The 26,590-nt window shown below is 37.6% G+C and overlaps 1 protein-coding gene across 1 annotated transcript; it reads left to right on the forward strand.

The window, feature by feature from the left end:
* The first annotated feature begins 158 nt into the window (after positions 1-158).
* Positions 159-20,590, forward strand: LOC110461276. Its single transcript, XM_021514693.1, has 14 exons — positions 159-288; positions 1,226-1,307; positions 2,024-2,211; positions 4,100-4,303; positions 4,794-5,022; positions 6,853-6,944; positions 10,745-10,875; positions 13,042-13,229; positions 14,644-14,784; positions 15,932-16,624; positions 16,757-16,861; positions 18,000-18,210; positions 18,814-18,898; positions 20,141-20,590. The coding sequence occupies exons 1-14, from the start codon at positions 254-256 to the stop codon at positions 20,199-20,201; spliced, it is 2,445 nt and encodes an 814-aa protein (XP_021370368.1). The 5' UTR covers positions 159-253; the 3' UTR covers positions 20,202-20,590.
* Positions 20,591-26,590: the final 6,000 nt, after the last annotated feature.

Raw genomic sequence — 26,590 nt, forward strand, 5'->3', positions numbered from 1 at the left:
CTTAAACCACGTTTAAACTTTTATTTGTTGTTATTTTCATTTATTATTAAAATATTTCGTCGACAAAAAAATATTTTTTAGAGCTTTAATTGTTTCTTAACTTGAAATTATTTTCGTTAAAAATATGTGTAGTTTGTAAAATGTATCAACCACTTTGAAATGAGGCACTGTTTACATGATGGCGCTCACACTTGAACATTGTTGACGTCGGTAGAATGATTTGACATCACTTGAAAAGCATTCATGACACAAAATGGTTTCCGAGATTCCAAAGTACCAGCGGTTTAGGTGACTATCATCGGAAGAAGGGTATCTTTTTATTTTATACAGCTGACAGTGGCAAGCAGAATACGGACGATGAAAGTTTGAAAACATGCTCAAACTTGAGTTTAATCGCAGACTCATACTAAACTAACTAACTTAGTCCATAATAAGGAGAGGCCCCTTCCCCTTCTGCGCAGTCATTTCACTGACTTCATACTCTTTTGGAAGTTAACAGTGACAAGAGTCTGAAAAAGAATTCTGTCAACTTTATGGGAAAAAAATATTATTACAAATATAGAGAACATACAAAATTGAGTTTTTCTTTTTTTTCCAATAATGTCATCATTTTTAATTGAATACAGTGGACGTTTTGCTAAATTTTAAATTGCGCCATTCCCTATGGAAAATATTAAGGTTTGTTAAACAAAGAATTTCGAAGTCTTTAAGTTTAAAAAGATAGAACAAAAAGTACATATTTATTTGTAACAGTCAAGAGAATAGAGTGCTTCCACCAGGGATCAAACCCTCGATCTCCAGGTTCCTAGTCGGAGGCTCTACCACTGATCAGCTAAAGGGAAATTCTCCTAGCTGGAAGCTAGCAGGCAACCGTAATCATATGTGCAATTGAAATCTGCCACACTACTAGCCCCCTCCCCCTTTTTAAAATGTGTTCGCCCTCGAACACCACAATCAAGGTTCTAACTCCCTGTCACCACACTGCCATAGACACTATTTGTAACAGGAAAGAGAAAAGTGTTTCCACCAGGGATCAAACCCCGATCTCCAGGTTCCTAGTCGGACGCTCTAACCAATGAGCTATTATAGAAAAATACCCTCTAGCTCGAAACTAGACGGCATACATACAATTGAAATCTGCCACATGTTATTTTTTTCGAAATATAATAAAGCTTCAACAGGGACTGATTCCAGAATTTGTTCAAACATATTTTTTTTCTTCTAGAGATCCATTTGCTGAAGACCCGGTACCAAAAGCATTTTATCACCCAACTCTACAAAGAGACCTGTCACAGGCACAGAAACAGGTAGTATAATTTGGATGGTTAAAGACAAAGTGTGTTCATAAAAGCAAAGCAACCCCCTCACCCATCCACAAAAATTATCACTGAGAAATGAACAGTTTTCTATGGTAGCATGCAGCATTTCATTTCCATTTGAAAACTCGCTTGCTCATTTTTAGTCCCCTACTGGCGAAACTGGGTGGACTGTAGTTTTTTTTGTCTGTCTACATCAGTTGTCCTTTCGTTACCTTTGGTTAATGTTTTGGTTAAAGATTTGTAATGGCTTACCATTCACTTAATAATGATGCATTGAGGTTCTATAGGGGTCTAGCATTAATGCTGTGGATTGAAAATGGAAAATATGGATTTTTTTGATTTTTTTTTCAATTTTTGACATGTTTTCCACCTAACTATCATGGCCAGGGAACATGTATTGATTCATCAATACCCACAGAATGCTTGTTTAAAATTAATCTGCATTATCTGAAATATTTAATAAATTTACAACACATCATCATGTTTTATTGTTTGGCTTTAGCATGGTTTCTGGTGTGTTACAATTTTGGCATTTGAAGATTTTCATTTCTTAATATTTTCACTGGAAGAGGATACTATCCATATTTTCTTCAGTTAAAATCAGTAAATAGGTTATCATCTTTAATTGGAATTCTGTGATAAAATTACCTTTTACCCAATTCACACTTGACATGGTATACACGTATAGAGCGCTCTTGTTTCAGACTGCGCTGAGTCCAGTTCGTGGAACAAGCAAGGGAGATAACGAAAGGACAAAGTTGACGGTTCCTGACAAGCAGTTCCTTAAAGGGGCCAATACACTTTCTAGTGAGACCCCCCCGAAACTAGGTCAGGAAGCTTCACCGAATTTTGACGAGTCGTGGCCGAGCACTGAACACCAGTCTACTGTAAGGTAGGGCAAACGTACATGTGACTGCAGGGGTGAACGATTCCACTAACCTTAGGACTTGTAGATTTAATGTATAAAGGGAAAATTCTCAGTACGTTTATGTACCTGCCGTATTAATTGGGCTGCATTCATTTATCGTGATGCACACAGTTGAACCGGTTCAACAAGAGTTGTTCATTTATGAAATAAGTTCTGAACTAGCAATCTGTTGCTGCTTTTTGGCTAGCCTAGCTAGCTTGCATGGCCTTCAGAAATATTTACAGGTCTGCCAAGATTTATACCCGAAGATGTTACATTTAACAACAGTCAAATTAATTGGAAATGTGACTCACCATCCATGATGTTCAGGATTCATTTAAAAATCCCTAAAAAAAATCAATGAGTACATTATATTTTGGAACCTTTGAAAATGTTTAACATTTAATTTGAAAAGATATACTGAAAAACAGATGAGATGTCAAAAAATAAGTGGAAGGAGTTGAGGGGGTTCTTCAGGAGTGGGCTTAACCCTGATGAAATATGGTACTGTATACTACATGAGTGACTTTTTTCCAATATTTACTATAAAATATAGGTAAGGCCCATTGCTGGTATAATTTTCTAATTTTACCTGTTGGCCAGGACCAATACTATGGATATAGCACACCCCACATCTCCCAATACAGTTAAGACCAGTGGTCTAGTAAGGCAAAATAAAGCAAATACGTTTCTTAAGGGTAACATCACTCACCCAAATTTTCATTGCAGAGCCTTGATATTTTATGCCAATTCTTAGACAATATTCAATTATAGCCTTTGGCTGAGTTTGATAAATCCAGGTATCGACCGAAGTTAAAGGCTACAATTGTTTTATTATTTACAAAAAAACAGTAATGTAAGCAATCAGCAAAAAAACAACAAAAAATTCGGAAGCGGGACGATGCGTTTGTTTGGAGACACGTCATAATTCCATTTTTAGAAACATCCGGTCCTTCAACAAATAAAATGTGCTCCAAGTCAATATCGATTTTATCGGTGGACAGGTGATGCACTCCTGGCCAATCACTTGTTGGGAATTATATGAAAAAATAATAAACACTGTTAAATTCAGGATTCATGCTCCAAGACACTATTTTGTCATTTTTTTTTTTATTGTGAAATAGATAGATACCTCAATTAAATAACTTACCTGCTTACATGTTTTATCTCATTATAAGTTAAATTAAACCCATGGCAGAAAAATAATTCTGTTTGTCCTAATCACCAGGTTTTCACTGTCCTAGGTTTAACTAATTACTGTTTGTCCTTTTCCCCTCCGAGATATTATATTTTGGCTTTACCTGTTTTAAACATCAGGGCAAAATGTTCACCTACATGTACCTTGTCGCGGTGATCGATTATAATCGATATCTAATCGGAAAGGCAACCGATTCCTGACAATCAATTATGAGATGTCAACACGATGATTGTTTTTGCAAAACCGGAAGTGCGAGTTCTACTTTCATTTTCACTAAGAGAGAGCAGGAGTTCTATGTCATTTTACTCTTAACTATAACTTCTTACCAATCATGCTATTTAAACAGAATTAATTGCAAAAAATATAAATGAGAACTGTTCTTCATATAAAGATTGTTACGTTGAAATGGTATGATAAAACATAAAGATAGGAAACTATGCAGCAAAGTTAAAATAATAAAAGGAAAAGCCGTGCCATTGTTAAAAAAAAGTAATATTTTTTTAAGGATTATGTAACGGTAGCTAGGCTAACCGTTTAATAATCAAAAATCTGTCGGTTGACACTAACCGATTATATCCGATCATCGATGTTGAAATCTCAACCGATTCCCAACATTTCTTTCAATCCTACTTCTGATAACATGTTGAACTGACGATCTTATGTTTCCTTTGTCAGCATGTTTGGCATTGATGAGCGTAGTCCACCGACGACAGATTTGTCCCAGAAATACTCTTCCTATGTCGATCGATTTGCTGATCTCAAGCAGACCTTACAGTTTTCTGAAAACGATGGTACCTTACTCAGTGGCAAACACGCTGCAAGGGGAAAACAGCCCACGACTGAAGACGGTGGTCCGCCAACAACATCGGTGCTTGGCCGGTAAAATTCTTTTTACAGCTACACAATCTGATTCTTACATGTTGACAATGTTAAGTAGTTAATTCAGGTCTACACTCTTATATTGTTTATCATGTCCTGAATGTGGCATTTTTTTACCTAAATTTTACAACAGCCTGTTCCTTTATGAATTTGGAAAATATAGCATAATTTTCATTGAAATTGGGAATACATGTATGTTCCTCATTTTTTTGGTCATTTAGCTAGGAGAAACAGCCTAAGTTCGTCTGTAAAACTGAGCAAAAAAAATCAGTTACACCATTATTACACAAACCCTGTATTGATATCAAAGATTTATGGATTTGCCTTCATTTTGACGGCATTCACAGTAGTATGACGCAGTTGGCAATGGACATATGCTATGGTGTGCCGAGCCATTTTTCATTGCTTATATGCTAATTCATATGCAGCCAAGAGTTTACTTAGCTGAAGAAGGGAGACATGTAAATACAACAATATCTTTTTTGTGCAGGTACATTGACAGATTTAGACGAGGTGACGCAATGAGTCGGGAAGAACGCCAGAAAATGTCTGACCCCAGGGACTTTTGGTGGCTGGATCAGGGGGGCAGGGAGAAAGGGTCGCCGTCGGATAGCTCCACTCCTCGAGAGGATAGTAGCCACGTGCTAAAGGCGAAAACACACCGGCTGACTGAGGAGTCACTAGCCAGTCTGTCACAATCCCACCAAAGCCGATATTCGGTTAGTAGAACGATCTCACCGATTCTGATATTTGGTTAGTAGAACATTCTCACCGATTCTGATATTTGGTTAGTAGAATAATCTCACCGATTCTGATATTTGATTAGTTGGGCATTTATACAGGGATTTTTCGTTGATTTGGAGGGGGACCTAAGCTTTTGTCTCATTGGGAAGAAAATTCTCAGGAGAAATTGCAAATTTTGGGATTTAGGAAAATGTATAAAATAGTTTCAATTGGGAATGGGGTCCATTATCGGCCCCAAAAAGTTCCCAGAAAAACGCCACTGGTATGTCTTTATATCCATTCCAAGGTAAAACCAGATTCTTAATTGTGAAAAATCAAAACTTAAAGCATAACTTTTGTTAAATGGCTTCAGTTCTTGATGAATGAAAATAACAGAACTTGTGGTGTAGAATTAAATGTCAATTATATTTCTGTACCATAAAAATGATACACAAAAAAAATGTGTTTCCTGCTTCTGCTTGAAAAAAATTAGGGTTGGTAGGACAATATGAAGCAGATTTCTGACTTTAACAGTACTTATCACCAAATGCCAATACAAAATTAGGGTAGGTACTAAAATCTAGGGTCAGTAGAGAAACTGGAAACACATTTTTCCTTTTTTGGTTGGGGGGGGGGGGGGGGGGGGGAGTTAAACCTAATATTAAACAGGAAAACAGTTCAATCAAATAAGAAATGTCGTAAGAAAGTGTTATTATTACTTCGTTTATATCCATTTCCAGTCGCAGACAATCTCAAATTTTGATACGTAAAGAATTAAACTTAAGCTAATATTTGTTCCATGTCTTCAATTCTTGGCTGCTGATAAGACTTGGGTTATTGTTGTCCAGAAGGTTGATTATTATCTTCGACCATCAAAACAGGAACTGTTTAAGGATCCCTGTCCCACTACACTGTCGTTTTTCTCATACACAGTTATCTCCCTTTTACTTCCATTTGGATATAGCTAGCACATTTGGGCTAGTTCCCTTCCATTGACCAGGTAACTCAATCGCTGAATACACTCTTGTCGAATGTATTTTGTATACTTCATCATTAATTAAAAAAAATCCATAAAAATCCCACAACGTTTTCTTTTAAAAATGATTTATCAGTGTTATAATAATGCAGGAAAAAACGATTTCATTGTAGTTTTCGACAATGGTACGAGTTTAGTTTGGTTCTGGTTTAGTACTGTTTAACGTCCTATCAACAACTGTGGTCATTTAAGGACGGCCTCCCCTGTATGCATGTGTGTTTTGGCAGGCTGCAATATGATCGTGTTTGTCTCCTTGTGATAGCGCGGAACTGATGCCGACTTTATAGTGCTACCTCACTGAAACATACTGCCGAAGACATCCAGCAGGACATGTTCACCCCACCCGGTCACATTATACTGACAACGGGAGAACCAGTCGCCCCACTCCTAAATTGCTGAGCGTTAAGCCGGAGTAGAAACTAGTAGAGACTGTGGTATGTCTCGGCCTGGTGACCGAACCCAAAGCCTTCCTCACAGGGGCGAACGCTCAACTAAAGGCCAAACGTGAGGCATTGTCAAGGGAGACATTAGGAAGAAGAAAGATGTTTAGAAAGTAGAGAAAAGATAAGATCCCAAATTTTGTCGCCTCTTACAATCATGCAAAAGGGGCAGCAGGTACAATTCTTACGCCCTACCTACAGGGACCCAATGGTACGGGGATCCTTAGAAGATAAAACTTATTTTAATAGGGAAAGCAGTTCAGTCTAAATAATAGATATGGCTCAAAGTCTGAGGTTAGGGTCACTTTTTCACTGTTTACAATCTATTTTTGTACATATATCACTTTCAGGGTTTACGTAAGCCACAGCTTGTTCCAGCGTCTCCCTCCGAGGAGCGCACGAGGAAACTCCAGGAAAAAGCCGACAGGTTTCTAGAGAAAAGGTTGGTAGGATATGTTTCTGGAAATTATGAAGGTAGTCAAATAGTTATGTGGGTTTTTTTTTCTTTTTTGTTTTCACTTTCTTTGACAGAAAAACGAAAAACAGTACTTAATTGTAGATGTTGACAGTGTATTCAGGAAAGGTTGTTTTCCTGTAAAATTTATGTTAAATATTTCTTCTATTTTCATAAAATGGCAAAGTTCTACATGTTGCAGGACTTTTTAGTGTTTAAGCTCTCTGCTTTATAATTAAGAGGTCGGAGGGGGGGGGGATGAAGGTCTAGAGGAGAAGCTTTTGTGGAATATAAATCATTATTTATATTTGTCTTTTGTATAACTGTTTGCTATATTAACCCATCACCCCTAAAGTCACATTTGAACCTTACCAAATCAAGGGTTGGGCAAGTCCAGTTTCAATATGTAGGGGTGAATGAGTTTTTGCGGGCTTGGGCAAGTCCAGTTTCAATATGTAGGGGTGAATCAGTTTTTGCGGACTTGGGCAAGTCCAGGTTCAATATGTAGGGGTGAATGAGTTTTTGCGGACTTGGGCAAGACCAGTTTCAATATGTAGGGGTGAATGAGTATTTGTGGACTTGGGCAAGTCCAGTTTCAATATGTAGGGGGGAATGAGTATTTGTGGACTTGGGTAAGTCCAGTTTCAATATGTAGGGGTGAATCAGTTTTTGCGGACTTGGGCAAGTCCAGGTTCAATATGTAGGGGTGAATGAGTTTTTGCGGACTTGGGCAAGTCCAGGTTCAATATGTAGGGGTGAATGAGTTTTTGCGGACTTGGGCAAGTCCAGGTTCAATATGTAGGGGTGAATGAGTTTTTGCGGACTTGGGCAAGTCCAGGTTCAATATGTAGGGGTGAATGAGTTTTTGTGGACTTGGGCAAGTCCAGTTTTAATATATAGGGGTGAATGAGTTTTGCGGACTTGGGCAAGTCCAGTTTCGATATGTAGGGGTGAATGAGTATTTGTGGTCTTGGGTAAGTCCAGTTTCAATATGTAGGGGTGAATGAGTTTTTGCGGGCTTGGGCAAGTCCAGTTTCAATATGTAGGGGTGAATGAGTATTTGTGGTCTTGGGTAAGTCCAGTTTTGATATGTAGGGGTGAATGAGTTTTTGTGGACTTGGGCAAGTCCAGTTTCAATATGTAGGGGTGAATGAGTATTTGTGGACTTGGGCAAGTCCAGTTTTAATATATAGGGGTGAATGAGTTTTGCGGACTTGGGCAAGTCCAGTTTTAATATGTAGGGGTGAATGAGTTCAATTGGTTAACATCTCAAAGTAAAAAAACATGCTTAACAATAAAAGAGTTCTCTACCGTAATAATCCCCCACTCATTAGTGAGCAGGATATATAGTGATTGCTTTGTCAGTGCATCACTGCATGTGTCTGTCTGTGCTAAAATGTTGTGTATAAGAACTCTCGGGAACCCCTGAATGTATTTTGTACATAATTTACAGCATATTGTTTAGGATGTATTGTTAGTTTCTACACCTGATAAGGCTGTGTTGGTCATCAAGGTTGAAGGGTCAAAGGTCACAGGAAATGATTTCATTTAACCACTTCTAAAGTAAAAGGATTGTGTATCAGATATCTCATGGACCTCAGAACAAAATTAATTTATATTATGGTGTAGTACATGTATTGTCATATTGTCAAGTTCTGAACCTGATAAGGCTTTGTTTGTCATTCATCAAGGTTGAAGGGTCAAAGGTCATGAACAATGATCACAATGAACAATGATCACACTTCTCCACCTTTAAAGTAAACAACTTGTGTTCAAGCAATCCATGAACCCTAGAATAAAATAAATTCATATCATGGTGTAGTACATGTATTGTCGATTTCTACACGTGATAAAACTTTGTTTGTCATTCGTCAAGGTTGAAGGTTAAGGGTCACACAGGAAATGATTGCATTTAACCACTTCTAAAGCAAAAAGCTTGTGTACCATGTATAGCTCATGAACCCCAGAACATGATTTTATTTAGTTGATAAATTTACATATTTGTATTATAATATTGTGTATTATATATATCTCACAAACCCCTCGACACATTATGTTATTTTATGACATACATGTAGTATGGTTACATTGGGTAATACATCTGATTACATTTTAGTGGTCATTTTGTTAAAGTGTTAAGTGTTGTGATCGTCTCACGGGCGAAATGTCCATCAGTGGTGTACAAGATTTCTCTTACCCTGGACAGGTGTATCTGCACTTTTACTGATGTGAGATTTCCTTTTCTCTTACCCTGGACAGGTGTATCCGCACTTTTACCGGTGTGAGATTTCCTTTTCTCTTACTCTGGACAGGTGTATCCGCACTTTTGCCGGTGTGAGATTTCCTTTTATCTTATCCTGGACAGGTGTATCTGCACTTTTACTGATGTGAGATTTCCTTTTCTCTTCCCCTGGACAGGTGTATCTGCTCTTTTACCGATGTGAGATTTCCTTTTCTCTTCCCCTGGACAGGTGTATCCATACTTTTGCCGGTGTGAGATTTCCTTTTATCTTATCCTGGACAGGTGTATCTGCACTTTTACTGATGTGAGTTTTCCTTTTCTCTTACCCTGGACAGGCGTATCCATACTTTTACCGGTGTGAGATTTCCTTTTCTCTTCCCCTGGACAGGTGTATCCATACTTTTACCGGGGTGAGATTTCCTTTTCTCTTATCCTGGACAGGTGAATCCGCACTTTTACCGATGTGAGATTTCCTTTTCTCTTACCCTTGACAGGTGTATCTGCACTTTTACCCGTGTGAGATTTCCTTTTCTCTTACCCCGGACAGGTGTATCTGCACTTCTACCGGTGCGAGATTTCCTTTTCTCTTACCCTGGACAGGCGTATCCATACTTTTACCGGTGTGAGATTTCCTTTTCTCTTATCCAGGACAGGTGTATCTGCACTTTTACTGATGTGAGTTTTCCTTTTCTCTTACCCTGGACAGGTGTATCCATACTTTTACCGGGGTGAGATTTCCTTTTCTCTTATCCAGGACAGGTGTATCTGCACTTTTACTGATGTGAGTTTTCCTTTTCTCTTACCCTGGACAGTTGTATCCGCACTTTTACCGGTGTGAGATTTCCTTTTCTGTTACCCTGGACAGGTGTATCTGCTCTTTTACCGATGTGAGATTTCCTTTTCTCTTACCCTGGACAGGTGTATCCATACTTTTACCGGTGTGAGATTTCCTTTTCTCTTACCCTGGACAGGTGTATCTGCACTTTTACCGATGTGAGATTTTCTTGTCTCACCCTAGGGTTGAGACGGGGGGATTCCCCTATTCATAACAATAGTATGACGTCACTTCAACAAAACAATGACGTCATGTCAACTATCCATCAGCGTCACGTCAACCCTGAATTTAGCATGTAACGTTATCATTACATTGTGTATATGATACACATTTGGAGAACAGGGTGAGAGAAATAGAATCAATCACCCTCTTGTGGGTGAGATAGGGGAATCTCAACCCTCGGGAAAAGATTCTTAATTTGCCAAACACTCTGCAAAGTCTCGTGTTTGGCAACATACGAATCCTCCCCCTTGGGTTGAGATTCCCCTATCTTACCCCCAAGGGAGTGAGAGATTCTATTAATCTCAATACCCCCAGAACACATTTAGTTTATATTAACACCATTGTATGGTAATATCAAGTTTTTCATCAGAAACCTTAAGACACATTTGATGCGTATATCGTACATTGTTTGTGTATAAATTGAAACTTTGATACACACAAATTTTGCTTGGAAATAGGTGTATTTCTATGTTTATTTTGTCTTCCCAGTGTGAGTAGTCTAGCCACCACCGATCAGGACTTTGAGGTTAGTACCGAGGGACTCGGAAGTTCTGTAGGGGAGACAACCCAAATCAGCTTGGAAGAGCAGCCATATCGCCCTAAATTTGTAAAGGATTTAAGTAAGTTTTTTGAACACAACAATAGATATACAACATTTGATATAGCGCCCTATCTAGCTAACATAAGCTACACTAAAGCGCTTTACAGTACATAGATATACAATTAATACAATTAGCATATATACATTAATCAATACAATTTTGAGGAATTCACAGGAGCTGCCTTATCAGGCGCTAACTACTAGTCCTATGCCACCTGGTTAGTATCTCCCTATGTGTGTATGGCTGCATGTGTGCTGGAGATGTAATACAATTACAGTTGATGAACAGGTGTGAATGGTTTGTCTGTGTGTAATTATTTATTTACAGAAATAATTGTCTTAACTCATTCACCCCTGAAAACACATTTTGACTCTTCTACTTCAAAGGTTGGAATAGTTCATTATGAAATTTCAGGGGTGAATGTGTTAATTACAAACATTGAGCTATATTCTGTTAGGCATGACCAGGTCTAGCAAAAATACACCGGTTCCTGTGTTCACTATTTAACATTACACACAATATATTAAGGTTATCACTTTGTAAAATGCCTTTTCGACAAGCACTCCAGTTTCCTTCAGATATAGAGGATCTGTCATAATTTTCCCTTCATATTACATTGATGATAACAAGTTTTTGATTTTTCATGTTTAGAGGCTCGAGTATCATAAATCTAATATGAAGGGAAATGAATGACAGATTTTTTTTATCATATAATACAAAGTAAACTGTATAATTTTGATCTGAAACGAATATTTTGCACTTGGCCGCCTCTGAAAAGATGAAAATTGCGTCCGCTTCACAATGACGAAGGAAAATGAATGACAGATTCTTTTTATCATATAATACAAAGTAAACTGTATAATTTTGATCTGAAATGAATATTTTGCACTTGGCCGCCTCTGAAAAGATGAAAATTGCGTACGCTTCACAATGACGAAGGAAAATGAATGACAGATTCTTTTTATCATATAATACAAAGTAAACTGTATAATTTTGATCTGAAACGAATATTTTGCACTTGGCCGCATCTGCTTCACAATGACGTAACGTCACATTGATTGTTCCTATTTGATTGTGACGTCATTTCCGGAGTGATATTACACATGTTATATAAACATAATTTATGTGATGGCTTTATGACACAGCATGACATGGCATTCATTTGATAAACCAAAACATGAAGTTGTGGTTTAGGTGGAGAGATATTGTGAAAGTGAAAAATGATTGCAGTGTAGAAATGCTTGCATTTTTCACATTGAGTAATTTATTGAGGAAACAATTCACAAGCAAATATTTATTTATAGATTTTATTGATTATAGATATGAAGGTTATAAGATTTCAGAACCATTTCCAATGCGAAAATGTGAACACTGCAGCCAGTTGAAAAAGTCACAATGCAAATGTATCCACACAAAAAAAAATCCACTTAACAGTACTTTATGAGTAATTTATTGGTGGCAGTTTCTAATGTTTGTTAGAATATAGTTGAGTGACAGTGAAATATATTGTGAGGAAAAGGGAATGGGTTCAAATAGCAGGACAACTGTGTAATAGCGAAATATACTGTGGGTAACAAGGAAATCAGGATAACTGTGTGATAGCGAAATATACTGTGGGTTACAAGGAAATCAGGATAACTGTGTGATAGCGAAATATACTGTGGGTAACAAGGAAATCAGGATAACTGTGTGATAGCCAAGTATATTGCATCCTCGATATCCAGCGGTTACGCTCACATATGCTATCTGCACCCCTGGAATATGTCATAGCAAAATTGAAGGCTTGGTGTGCACCACCTTGTTGATGAGACAAGAAGACTAGTTTGATCCTTTGATGTACATCAAAAGAATCTCGCAGTCCCGTAAGGTAAAAAATAACTGACTTTGAAGTCGGGTGTCGCCCCTTTGTAATCTTCAAAGGAAATGTATCAGCCTAGCGATTGGTCAGTTTTTGTTTTTTACTTGGGACCAATCAAACAGCTATCTTTGTGCCTTCAATTTTGCTATGACATATTCCAGGGTAGCAGAGAGCGTAGTGAGCGTAACCCCGGGAGTATCCAGGATGAGTCTATTGTGGGTAACAAGGAACGGGTCCATAAAAGGATAACTGTGTTGATAGAGAAATATGTTGTGTGTAAAAATTATTGGAACAATTACAAAATCTGTACAATGTTACAATTCTAGGCAAAGAAAATGTTCCACGGTTTAACCTTGGAGTACCGATTTCCATGGTCACCAAGCCAACATGTCGGGAGGAAGACATCTTGTATCAGTGGCGAATTAAACGTAAAATGGAGCAAGCAAGGGAGAGAACTACCAACGTAAAAGATGTACCAACTCCGAGTCCTTTTGTGCCAAAATTACAGCCAATGGTAGGTATAAACACTATGTTGACCTTGGGGATGCAATAACAAGGATTTCTATAAAACCAGGTTCACCAGGAAACAATATAAGACCACAAAGTCTGTGTTAATTTCACTGACAGGTAGCTCCGGAGCGTAGAAAGGCGATAAATAAAACTGCCGTGGTCTGCTGTACAGATATACTAGAGCTGGCAATACTGTACTTGGAATTTTTTTCGCCCAGTGAAACTCTCGCCCTTCACCTGTAAAACCCATATTCGCCCAGTTTTAATTACGCCATGAAATTAATATGTTTATTATGTTGTTTACTCATATTCGCTGTAATGATTAATTTGCCCTCATTACGGAGGTTAAAAAATGCGAAAGTTAAATTGCAGCAAAAATTTCCTGGTTTAGAGTATGAAGGATGCTTGTTTTAAAACGCCTCGCCACAAAGTCGGGCATTAAGTACATCCGACCAGTTGTTTTTTGGTGATAGGTCATGCAGTTGTGGACCAAATACTGCATCTAAGGTCATTGAACTTCTCACGTGTGTACAGCATTTTTGTGACCTTCACCTTTAACTTTGACCTCGCTGTGACCTTGGTCAATTTTTGGCATTTAAGTCAAATACTGCAGCTAAGGCCAAGTAACTTCACATATATATGTTTGTGTTGATAAGTGTAGCATTTTTCACAGCATTATTGTGACCTCAAACTTCACCTTTGACCTCTGAGACATCGACCTTGGTTAAGTTTTGCATTAAATCCAGCAATGGACTTCCAGTATTGCAGCTAGCTAGGGACATTCAACTTCACATACTCATGCTCCTCTCTGAGTACAGCATATTGTTTGACCTTTTGTAAACTTGACCTTTGACCTTGATATCTGTGATAATGCTATAGTTCATAAGTGAGGGAGCGAGAAATGTTTGTGGGTACCTTCTTTCGTGGTTTGGAGGTTTCAAATTATTTCGTGGGTACAAACTTTCATGGTTAGTTCATGTGTACATTCTTTCGTGGTTTGGAGCTTTCAAATTATTTCGTGGGTACAAACTTTCGTGGTTAGTCCGTACAACGAAGTGTATTAATTTTTGTGGTTAGCACATACAACTAAATGTACACAAAATCTGTGGGGGGGAAAGTGAGCAATACCACCATACACAGTACATGATCATAATTATACACGTACAATGTATGTATATACTTTTGTGTACACATTTTTGATTGAAGTGAAGTTCGTATAATTTTCACGTTTTCGTTGTGTATCTATCGAGTTGTATTTATATTCGTAGTTCCATAGCAACCACGAACACAACGAAAGTTTATACACGACAAACATTTTATGTTATACAGTATTGAAAATGTACACAACTTTTTAGATACATTTTATTAGCAGACAGAATTCGGATAAATTTCACTGTACATTGTATTTGTGTTAACAGGGTGATGTTGAAAAAAAGTTGGAAGAGTTTAAGCAGAGGTTGTCCGAGGGGAAACTTGGAGTACCTGTAACCCCTCAGATGTCCAATGGACTAGTCAGCTTTACCCCAGCTCCACACATGTCTCGACCAGCGGATGGAAAGGTGAGGGAAACATATACTGTATACAGGGAAATTTTTGCCCAGTCAAATTTTTGCCCAGTCAAATTTTTTGCCCTGTCAAATTTTTCGCCCTTCAACGGTAAAATCAATTATTAAAAATATTTAATTTTTCCTTCACAGTTAATAACTATGTTTATTATGTTGTTTACAATTGTTCGCTGTTATGATAAATTTGCCCTCATCATATATGAAGGGGGTGAAAAAGGCGAAAGTTAAAATACATTGAAAATTTCCTGGTATGCAGTTCAGACTTTGCCTATGGACAATGCATTGCTATATATATAGCGACTGAACAAACATTATTTTGAGATTTCTTCAGCTTGATCCAGCTAATAATTGTTTTAGTTTTATTGTAAATTGATTGTATTCATGTTGGTAAAGACAGGTAGACTGACACACTGCCTCATCTAACGTAGGGAATTCTGTTTAATAGTTGATGTTATGGGTTATTCTTGATGCAAATTTGTAAAAAGCCGTCATTTTGACTCCAGTGCGTAAGTCTGTGACGTCATGTACTTGTCCTAGGCGTGATGTCACAATTGAAACAATTAAAACATACAACAAATCACAGGGCCGATAGGTCATATTACATGGGTTAATACACAAAAACATATGACATGGGTATATTTGCTGGATTATTACACAGTACATTATGTGTAAAAGTATTTATTACCGGGGGTATATTCACTGGATAACACAGTACATTATGTGATAAATGTATTTATTACCGGCAAGTGGAAGATGAATCAGATCACACGGGACTTAATTAAGCTTCAGGTCATGCCATTATCAAATTCATATTTTTCTTTACGAGATACATACTATTGGCATGTGATTGATTTAAGGGTGTTTAATTTAAGTAGACTGAAGAGCTCCTTTCAGACTGTCTTATATTAGCTGTGAAAATTAAGACATTAATTCATATAGACAGGGATCGAATGCGAATTGGTCAGTTTTATATGCAAATGAAGCAGACAACAATGGGTAACTTCATCAAGTCCAACTCCATAGATATATGAACTATTTGTTGTTGTTGTTGTTGTTGTTGTTGTTAAAGGCAGGTTTATTTGCATACTAAAGATTCAATGCACCCGGTATGTGAGTTTCATGTTGATTCTACCTCTTTCAGGAAGACACAGGTACATCTAGAGGCTCCCAAGGGAAAACGGACCAAGGTGCTGTCAAAGATGACCCCTACGTGTCAGGGAGGTATCCCTCCATCGCAAGCCCCACCCTCAAAAGGAAGGGCAAAAGAGACGAAGATGTGGAGCCTCATCTTCACCTGATGTGTGACTTACTACCCTGTCCCCACCAATCAGAGTTCTCCAAACAATACGGAAAAGTGCCAGTAAATGTTGACTCCTCGGAAAATGTGAACGAGTCGGAAAGTGAAACTTATAAATATCTGGAGGCCGAACGACCAGACATTGAAAAGTCTATTTGTGATCAGGAGCATGACCCAAGTGATGATGATTCAGGTCACACAGACTCGGGGGTCAGAGGTCAGGTCACAGAGGTGAAACGGAGGATAAACTATGATCAGGAAGATGATTATGGAGGTTTCGAAAATGTTCAAAAGAAGGGTTCCAAAAATAATGTCAGAACACCCAGAGAAGAAATCGGTTCAAAAAGTGACAGTGATTCAGTACCAGGTTTTGTCAAAGTGTCACAACAACAGAATAAACGCACACCTAGACAGGAAAACGAGGAGGAGTTATCGTCGAGTAGAGACAATGTACAACATCACCAAAGGAAGGAGAGAAGAGGAGAAAGAAAGGTGGATAGAGAGATGGAGGAGGAATCACAGCGGGAAGGAAGGAAGGAGAGAAAAGGAGAAAGAAAGGGGTATAGAGAGATGGAGGAGGAATCACAGCAGGAAGGAAGGAAGGATAGAAGAGGAGAAAGAAAGGGGTATAGAGAGATGGAAGAGGAATCACAGCGGGAAGGAAGAAAGGAGAGAAAGGAGGCAGTGAGGGTTCCTGTGCCCCGACAGTCACAGAGCCCCGGGCCCCGGGCAGGAGTGAAAAAAGTCCCACATGTACAGTCAGCAATAGGACAGGTAAGTTGATCTAATCCCATATATCATAAAGTATAAACTCCCTATTAAAGTCACTCTTGTCGACAGGTAAGTTGATCTAATCCCATATATCATAAATTATAAACTCCCTATTAAAGTCACTCTTGTCGACCCTGATAAAAATGCACAGGGGGGCTTTTTGTAGGAGAAATTTGAAGTACAGGGGAACAGAAAGGTGTCCCATATATTTACCTTAGCTTAGGGGGGAATCAAATCCCAGATGTCTTGGTGAAAAGCAAGTTTGCTAGCCACTGTATGACTGACTATTCCATCTTTGCGTATTGCAGAGTTATCTCCTCTTGTGAGCAGGTATTGATTGTTACGTCATTGGTTTGTGTGAGCAAATTACGTCGTTTTCTCAAAAATTGATGACATTACACTCACAAACAAATGACATAACAATCAGTACCTGCTCACAAGCGAAGATAACTCTGCAATACGAAGAACGGAATACCCATCATATAGATATTGGGATCTTACCAAATGTTCTCTAGTTTTAGTGTGGTTTTTTTTACGAAGGTTAAAATAAAGGAAACAAAAATGCATTACATATATTTTTCGTTTCTTTGCTTAACATGGAACACCCAAAAAAAAGTATGCATTGTATGTGTATAAATAAAGCAATGGGTTAAAGTACTAAAATACTGTATATCGTGAAACCTTGGCCCAGTCAAAAAGTCGCCCTTCACCGGTAGAAACCATGTTCGGAAATTTCGCCATTTGCATGCAATAACTATATATGGTATATGCTGTCAACTTATATTCGCTCTCATAATGAATTCGTCCTCTTTATGGAGGGCAAAAAAGGCGAAAAATTTAACTGCAGCTAATTTCACGGTGTACACAGTACATTTGTAAATTTAGCAAGTTTCATATGAAAATTTTGAATGGGATTTGTCAGTTTTGTGTGAATAATATATGCCAACTCAAACAATAATTTACTCTTTGCTTGACAAAATTAAAGGAACTTTTTTCTCCAGCAAAAAAAAAAATGGAAAATGTGTAATGGTGTTGTGAAGTTATTTCAATTCATACTCAATTATTTGAGTCAACTTTTCACTTCTATATTTTGTGATACTGAAGAGGTTCTTTCAATTGTGTTTATATTGTACGTCTATAGGTGATCAAGGATCGACTTTTTGATCTGTCAACTAGCTCTGTCATATCAAGTGTCGACAGCCTGCCCACATTTGTGTCGCCGTCAGCATCACTGGACCATACCTTGTCCGAATCTCTGTCCCAGCCACCGCAGGGCCGGATTTCACAGTCCCGGGAGTCTGTCCCACACCACACTGAGCCTCGGCCACGCCGACGTGTCAGCCAAGAAGAAGGTATAACAGATTATTATACTCCCGATTTTTTCTGTCTGAATCGTTCTGGTTTAGACCTTGGGTTTAATTTATGTTTTTATAAGTTCTGGGCCAAACCCATGTGTCGGCCAAAAAGAAGGTATAACATTGATTATTATACTCCGATTGTTTCTGTCTGTATCGGACTGGTTTAGACATTGGGTTTAGTTCATATGGAAAAGTTCAGGGGAATCTAAAGTTGTAAGAATGTCGATACATTATGGGCTTTCGGACATGTATTGAGGATCCTTGTCCAACTACTGGCAAAACATGATAAAAGTCTGGTGTAGTTTTTGTACCTACAGTGACCTCCCCTTAATTTAGCTATGGTGTGGCATTTACGCATGCACAAAGAAAAACATCTACGCCAAGAAAGATAGCCCCAATTTTATGAGGCCGAAAATTACCCATAATGCCCCAAGTCCTTTGATCCACCTATGAAAATGTACTTGACCACAAGTCAGAAAAATTTGTTACAACCATGGACTGGTAATAATGTGTATATATTATATAGAAAAATAATAAATTATAATAATAAATTATACTCAATAAATTCTAAGTACATATTTTATCTGTTCTCTGCAGAAGAAGAGTCCGATGGTGAATTCCCAGATGACCAGTTGCTGACCATGTTACGACGCCAAAGGGCACAATATGAGGAACAACTTCGGTAGGTATACCATGGATCTATGGGCCAAATCCCCTCTCCAATTTCAGCTTTATTTCCCCCTATTTCAGTTAAAATAAATTCCCACACATAACTTAAATACTACCACATGAATATCTGTCTTGGTTCCATTTTGTTTTTATTTTCCGTCGGTTCCACGACTGAGTAATTTATTTTATTTTCCCTGTGTTCATATTAATTGTAACTACTGATATTTTACAAAAATGTTTACAGCTAGCTATAGCCCTGTGTACAGTTTACAATATCATAACAGTCACACAAACGCTTTATTCTAATGCATATCCGGAGGTCCATTCGAAGCATCTACAATGAACAGCGAGAATCAAAAATTAAAAGATGTAATCTGTGCCTCCGTCTCGTACTCTCCCCCTGGCTCAGGCCTGCAGCCTTCGCTGGATAGGTCATGCACATGCAGCGCATACTTTCCCCTATCTTAAAAAAGGGTACAAACTTTCTATTCCTGCATTAATCCCTGTATACACTGTATTATGTGTAGGCAATGACTTCACAGCATCAGATGTGTTAGATGTACACAGGTGCTACAGTATGTAGTTTAAATCTTATTGTAAACCCCACATCCTAAGTTAGGTCCATGTCAGATTTGTATAAAAATCAAAACTGATCAATCCATTGAACTTTTAAAGTTTGAAAGCAAATATTTTTTTATGAAAATTTGTAAAAAGAAATATAACTATACTATCAGAAAGTGGCAATCATATACATGTGGCTGAAATGTTCAGAGATATATATAGGATCTTAAATGAGTTTTCATTTCATATGAGATTTTATGAAACGAGTCTTGGGAGTTAATATTTTTGCGAGCCTTGGCGAGCAAAAATTAAAACTTCGAGACAAGTTTAATAAAAGCTCATATGAAATGAAAACAAATTTAAGATACTTTTTATCACATAACTCAGAAAATTTACATTTTGACAGGTTTTAAAGCCAAAATGTAGAGGGCTTAATCAAACGGAGACAACCATTTTGTTGCGCCATTCATTTACGACGTCATGTCATTGTCCATATTATGAGGTCACAATCGAGTTCTGACTGGCACAGCCAATGAAAAACGCTCCAGGGTATATTACACTAGTGACATATGTAAAAAAAATATTACACGGGCGAGTTCATTGGATAACAGGCCATGTTTACCTTCAGATGACACATCATAGACCGATCGGCTATGAAAACTGAGTTTGTGAATGGCTACTTGTCTTGTTTTAGGATGATCGATGAAAAGCTAGCAACCACAACAAGAAATGGAAATGAAGACTCGGGGAGATGACAGGACCTAACAGGAACAACTATTAGTGCTACCATGTGATATAGAATTGTGATATCTGCCATATAGGAACATTGATATGACCAGCAGAGATACTACGCCAAGGTTGTCTGTGTTGGCAGTATAAAAAAAATGTCATCTGTCATCAAGACACTGACACCGGTGTTGGCAATTGTGTTTAAACTGGATTTCATTTAGACCCTGCACAATAATGTAAAATTCTGCAGTGTAATTAGACTTTTGTCATTGTCTGTCATCCAAAGTTTTATGAGCAGGAAAGAAGATTTCCTTCCCAATGGTGGTTGGTTAGACGGACCTTAAGGTTTTACAGTGCTTTGTTAAAACACTTGTATCTACATGTATTTATATATTTAAATGATGATAAAATTAAAAATATGATTAATTATGTGATGTCAGTGTTGTTATTTACCTAGTTATTTATGTTAATGGACCAATAAACCCCAAAGCAGGGATGAAATCATTCGAGTTGACTGAAGAGATGAGCAGTTTACACAAGCTGGGACGAGTTGACGAGTCAGCAAGTCGGGACGAGTTGACCGAAAATCAGCGAATTTATTAGACAATACAAATTTACTGGTGTAGGGATGAGTTGAATAGTCGGGAGGAGTTGACTGATGAAGGGACGAGTTGACCAAAATGAGGCAGGGTAACTAGTTCGGAGGATTTGACTGAATTTGGGACGAGTTGACTGAAGAAACGACGAGTTGACTGACGTAGGGTCAAAGTGAGTTGAATTCAAAACAAAAACATACAACTTCGAATTATGAAATGTTCCATGATTTTCTCTTAAAAAAGTAATACTCCTGATAACGTGATCAGACGCTGTGAACTGCCACAAATAAAAAAAAACTGGGGTAAAATCGTTAAAGATCCTTTTCTCACTACAGACAAAACTCAGTAGAATTCCACCGTAGTTTTCTTAAAGACTGGTGATGTTTCTTTCCCTGTCAATGCTTCACAACTCCCAACAATCTAGGTGGAGTATAAAATGGTCTAGGCTGGATGTTGCGGTATCTGTGCTGTAGCATTCAAGTGAGATGACAATATAAATGATACCATTGGAAGCACGGTCCCATATAGGACAGCGAGGGCTACACTAAGCCGGGACGTCGATCCGTGGACCGCAGGGAACCGTCCGACCTCCGAACACCGACTTCGTCAGTGAAGGAAGACGAAAAACCCGTAACCAACCAACCAACCAACCAAAGCACGGTCCCACTAACAAACAGAACACAACACATCTCCAGCACACACGCAGGCATACACACATAGGGAGATATTAGCCAGGTGGCATAGGACTAGTAGTTAGCGCCTTATACGACAGATCCATCCTCGATATCCAGGCCGGGTAAACGCTCACTTTCGCTCTCTGCATCCCTGGAATATGGCATGGCATGACTGGTCTCGGGTAACAAAAACTGACCAATCGCTAGGCTGATACTTGTCCTTTGAAGACTACAAAGGAGAGACGCCCAACTTCAAAGCCTGTCAATTTTTACCGTTACATGACCGCGAGATTCTTTTGATGTACATCAAAGGATCGAACTAGTCTTCTTGTCTCATCAACAAGGTGGCGCACACCGAGCCTTCAATTTTGCTATGACATATTCCAGGGGTGCAGAGAGCGTAAGATAGCGTAACCCTTGATATCGAGGATGCGACAGATCCTGCGAATTCCTCAAAAATTGTATTGATTTGTAGTATATATACGTCTCTGATTAATTAGTTTAAACATATGTATTGCCAAAATTAGACAAGGGATTACAACTTAATTATCAACGCCTTCTCCCAATATACATTTTAAATAACTTTACAATAATGACAATTAACATATACAATTGTTGTTACAAGTTGAACTCAAAATCTCTTGCTTGAATTAATAAAAATAGTAAAAAACATTCTCACAAGGATGACCACAATTACAAGATACACTCTCAACAAGGTTAACTCTAAAAGGGTCATAATTAAGGGAACTGCACTGGTGTCGGAGCTTAGCATGCAAAATATTAAGTTTACGATTTCCGATTTTAAAGTAAACAGGTGGGCTTGACTGAATACTTGATGTTAAACAGGATTTGAACGAATTAATAGAGGGTAGGGATCGAACCGAATTTTCTGAGTTATTCCAATAGTGAAGAGTAGAAGGTAGAACAGATAGTTAGTAAGAGATAATCTGAAAGGAGGAATCCTATAGTTATTATTGTTACGTAAAGCCAAACGATTATTTTCTCCAGATAAAGGCGGCAAAAAATGATTGAAGTAATCAGGAGTTATTATATTAAGCATCTTATACAATAGTTGAAGTTTCCTCCATTTTCAGCGATGAGATAAAGGTTCAAGACTAGTTTCGTAATATAAAGTATTAATAGGGGTATATGAAGGAAGTCCTAATATAATGCGAACAGCTTCACGTTGGACTTTTTCTAACTTTTCCGATTCAAAATAGTGCAACCGTCCCACAACTCACAAGCAAATTCTAAAACAGGTAAAATACAAGTCTTGTAAATTATTAAAAGAGCATCCCTGCTTAATAAGTGTTGCAGTTTCCGTAAGACATTATTTTTTTCATAACAGAAGTGTAAATTCCATTTACATGATCCCCCCACTTTGCATTCAAATTAAAAGTTACCCCTAAATGTTTATGACAATCTGTAAAATTTAAGACTTTCCCATCAAATTCTAAATCTAAGTTTTCTTCGATATCGATTCAATTCGAAATAAACAATACATCTGTTTTTTCAGGATTAAAATTAACCAACCAGGTTTTTGACCAAGTATTTAAGATCTCTAGGTCACTATTTAAAGTTTCTTGAATTTCTAAACAAGATGAAGATGACTTAAGTAATGATGTATCGTCTGCAAAAAGACGAGACGTTGGTTCAAAAATATCTTCTATATCATTGATAAATATAAGAAATCAAATTAATGTATATATATATATATATATATATATATATGGGCCAAAGAAGTAATTCCAACAGTGTGGACAAGTTTAGGTTGTCAAATTTTCGGAGCGATCCGCTCCTTTTTCAAGACACACACACATATATATATATTTAGATCAATCCGCCTGAAGAAGCCCTAGAAGGCAGAAAGGCCTAGCGGACGATCTGAAAAATTTGTTTTTATTCTATATATATATATATGCTAATTGTATTGATTGTATATCTATCTATATGTACCGTAAAAGGCCTTTAGAGTGAGTGGCTCATTCTAACTAGATAGGGCGCTATATCAAATTTTGTATATTACTACAAATAATTACAAAGGCCAACTACTTACTGAACATAACGATAATTTTCTGAACTTTAAAGATGAATACAACTTGGGTTGATATTTAGCAGACCCAGTCTGAGCAATAATTTCATCAAAAATTCAATGAACATAACGATAATGTTCTGAACTTTAAAGATGAAATACAACTTGGGGTGATATTTAGCAGACCCAGTCTGAGCAATAATTTCATCAAAAATTCAATTATTTACCCATATTTTAATTCACCAATATTCTGGCTGTGCGCACAGTTGATTGGGTGTTTATTGAGGGTATCTGTTCTCTATGCCCTTTTCCTATTGTCTCTCTTCTTGGATATATAATTATTGGGATTTGGTATAATATGATGATCTTGGCCACAGGGCCCAGATGTTCAAAGGGCAATTAGCTTAATCAGTGATTAGCACAAATTTCAATGTATGTGTACCTTTGAAACACACCTATTGACTGAGTTAAAACTTTCCAGATATCAAATATTTAGTAGAGTAAATTTACGTGTAAAATTATGACCTTTTACCTTGTATTTTGATGAAATTATTAAAGGTTGAAAAATGTCGTTAAACAGTGATTATAAGCTATATTTGGACCTAAACTAATGTGTTCCAGAGTAATTTTACATGTTTTAGTGTTTTAGATCGGCTTTCGGTAAAAATGACACCCCCAATGATCATATATATATAGGAGAAGGGAGGAAAGCTCTCGATGTCGAAATGTCGACCCCACCTAAATTCTTGCATCAAAACAACATTTCTAGTTGAACTACGGGAAAATGCTTAGTACAGTTGGAAAGATGGATAATGTTTCTTTTAAAAAAAAATATATGCACGTAAAATGTATTCTCCGTCCGCGGACAAGAACTCCGTTTCCTCCAAAAAGACGCCATTTCAGAGTTTCAAAGTATTCGTGAAACCGTTCTCATGCTCAAACTCAGATCCTGTGTTCAAGCCAAATCACTTGGTTCTGCAATTACATTACTAAAACATTCTCTTTTGACGCTGATTTCTAAGAATTCCGCAGAGTTTTCAAGCCAAACACCGTTTTAGACGCTTACAACCACGGACTTAGATAGCAATCTAATACCGTGTTACACTGACATTTTGATTGCGGCTTGAAATGTTTCTCGTTTACGGAAAGTGCCGATGGTTCCCGATTGTCCCATGCCAGTACAGGACGTCCCGTTAGAGGGCAGTGTACCGCCGCTCCCTCCATGGCTTGCTATATTTATCGGTCAGATCTAAGCCTGTTTACAAAGGAACAACGTTTACATACTGTGTCAGTCGTTTACCGTAAAGTAGCTGTGACAAAGCTTGGCATACGATATGATGAAATTCCTTCGGATTCGTAAGGATTGTGATTGACATGCGCGAACTGGACAGAATATATTTCCCTGTCAGTCAGGAACCCGGCAGACTTGTACGGAACAACACAGTGTCATACAGTGCCACCTCAACCCGTAATCAGAAAATATATAGATTTAGGGTCCGGGTACAGACACGAGTTTAGGGTACTTCTTTCCTTCAATATAAAGATGAAGTAAATGGCTTTTAAAGTTTTCAGTGCCGTTATCAGAATGTGATTTCGCTTACATAAATTTGAATGGAAACTATGTATCTTTTAACTGAAATTGGCAAGATTTTTTATTTGTTAGACGACAATTGTAAATTCATTCTTACCTGACCCTAAGCCATTGTTAAATATGCTTTCTTGACCTAAAACATTTCGTCGGACGTCCTTTTCCCCCTACAATACATTAGCGGACGTCATTTTACCCTAAAGATACTTTACCGGAGTTCATTTTACCCTAAGATACTTTACCGGTCGTCATTTTGCCCCTACAATACTTTAGCGGACGTCATTTTACCCTAAGATACTTTACCGGTCGTCATTTTACCCTAAGATACTTTACCGGAGTTCATATTACCCTAAGATAAATTAGCGGACGTCATTTTACCCTAAATACTTTACCGGATGTCATTTTACCCTAAGATATTTTACCGAACGTCATTTTACCATAAGATACTTCATCGGACGTCATTTTACCCTAACATACTTTACCGGACGTCATTTTACCCTTAGAAAGGCCTCATTTAGCGGACGTCATTTTACCCTTAGAAACTTAAGCGGACACCATTTTACCCTAAGATATTTTACCGGTCGCAACTATACCCTAAGATAAATTAGCGGTCGTCATTTATCCTAAGATACATTAGCGGGTGTCATTTTACCCTAAGATACACTAGCGTACGTCATTTTAACCTAAAATACTTTAGCGGACGTCATTGTATCCTTAAATACACTAATTTTCGACGGATGTTGCCATACTATAAAAAAAAATCGGACAGACGTCGATTTACACCAGATATTAAGACGGATGCTTCCTCCCAACAATCACAGAAATGTCTCCTGGGTAATCTGTTCTCGATTCTCCTGTCACTCAACGAGTATGAAAGATATCCACACTGTCGGACAGGGAAAGGTAACATTAGAAAAAAGCAGATGAAAGACAGAGAAAAGATGCGGCCCCAGTGTACGTGTTATTATAGAATTATTTTAAAATGTCCAAACTCTATACACAGGCTACAAACAAAAGTTATCTCTTATGTTTAAAGTTAAAAATGCAATTGGATTTTCTACAGTAATATCCTAATTTCAAATGCCCTCTCGGAAATCGCTCTAAAATTGCGTTAAAAGATCCATATTTTGCGCTTAGCATTTAAAATCATATTTTGGTAAGAAGTGAAATATTAAAACAAAAATTAAAATTTTGAACTTGAGTCAAAATTTCATTCACGATCCTAGTTCTGGTATAACAAAAGGCAGTACTGAGGTATCGGCGGTATTTATAACAAGGGTAGGCATACGGCATAGCTAAACAATAATACGTCCGCAATACACGGTTGAAACGGAAATAAAGCTCCCTGCTCCAAAATTTGAATGCCTTTCATGATTTTAATTTAGAACTACTTTTGTTTGAAAATAGTCAACTTTCGGTAGAAAACAACATAAGTATATTCAGACATGTGCATCGTTACATCAAATCCAGCAATAGGTTTTGATAGTTAGAATTACTTTTCTATTTTTATTTATGTGTAAGTTGT

The sequence above is a fragment of the Mizuhopecten yessoensis genome, unplaced genomic scaffold, assembly GCF_002113885.1.
Source record: "Mizuhopecten yessoensis strain PY_sf001 unplaced genomic scaffold, ASM211388v2 scaffold10595, whole genome shotgun sequence".
NCBI classification, from domain to species: Eukaryota; Metazoa; Mollusca; class Bivalvia; order Pectinida; family Pectinidae; genus Mizuhopecten; species Mizuhopecten yessoensis.

Bases quoted from the DNA above. Each gene is read 5' to 3' on its own strand.
- LOC110461276 (XM_021514693.1), top strand. From the start codon at position 254: ATGGTTTCCGAGATTCCAAAGTACCAGCGGTTTAG. The intron at 10,876-13,041 runs GTAAGTTTTTTG...TTACAATTCTAG, and splicing joins TAAATTTGTAAAGGATTTAA to GCAAAGAAAATGTTCCACGG. The intron at 16,625-16,756 runs GAGAGAAAAGGA...GAAGGAAGAAAG, and splicing joins CACAGCGGGAAGGAAGGAAG to GAGAGAAAGGAGGCAGTGAG.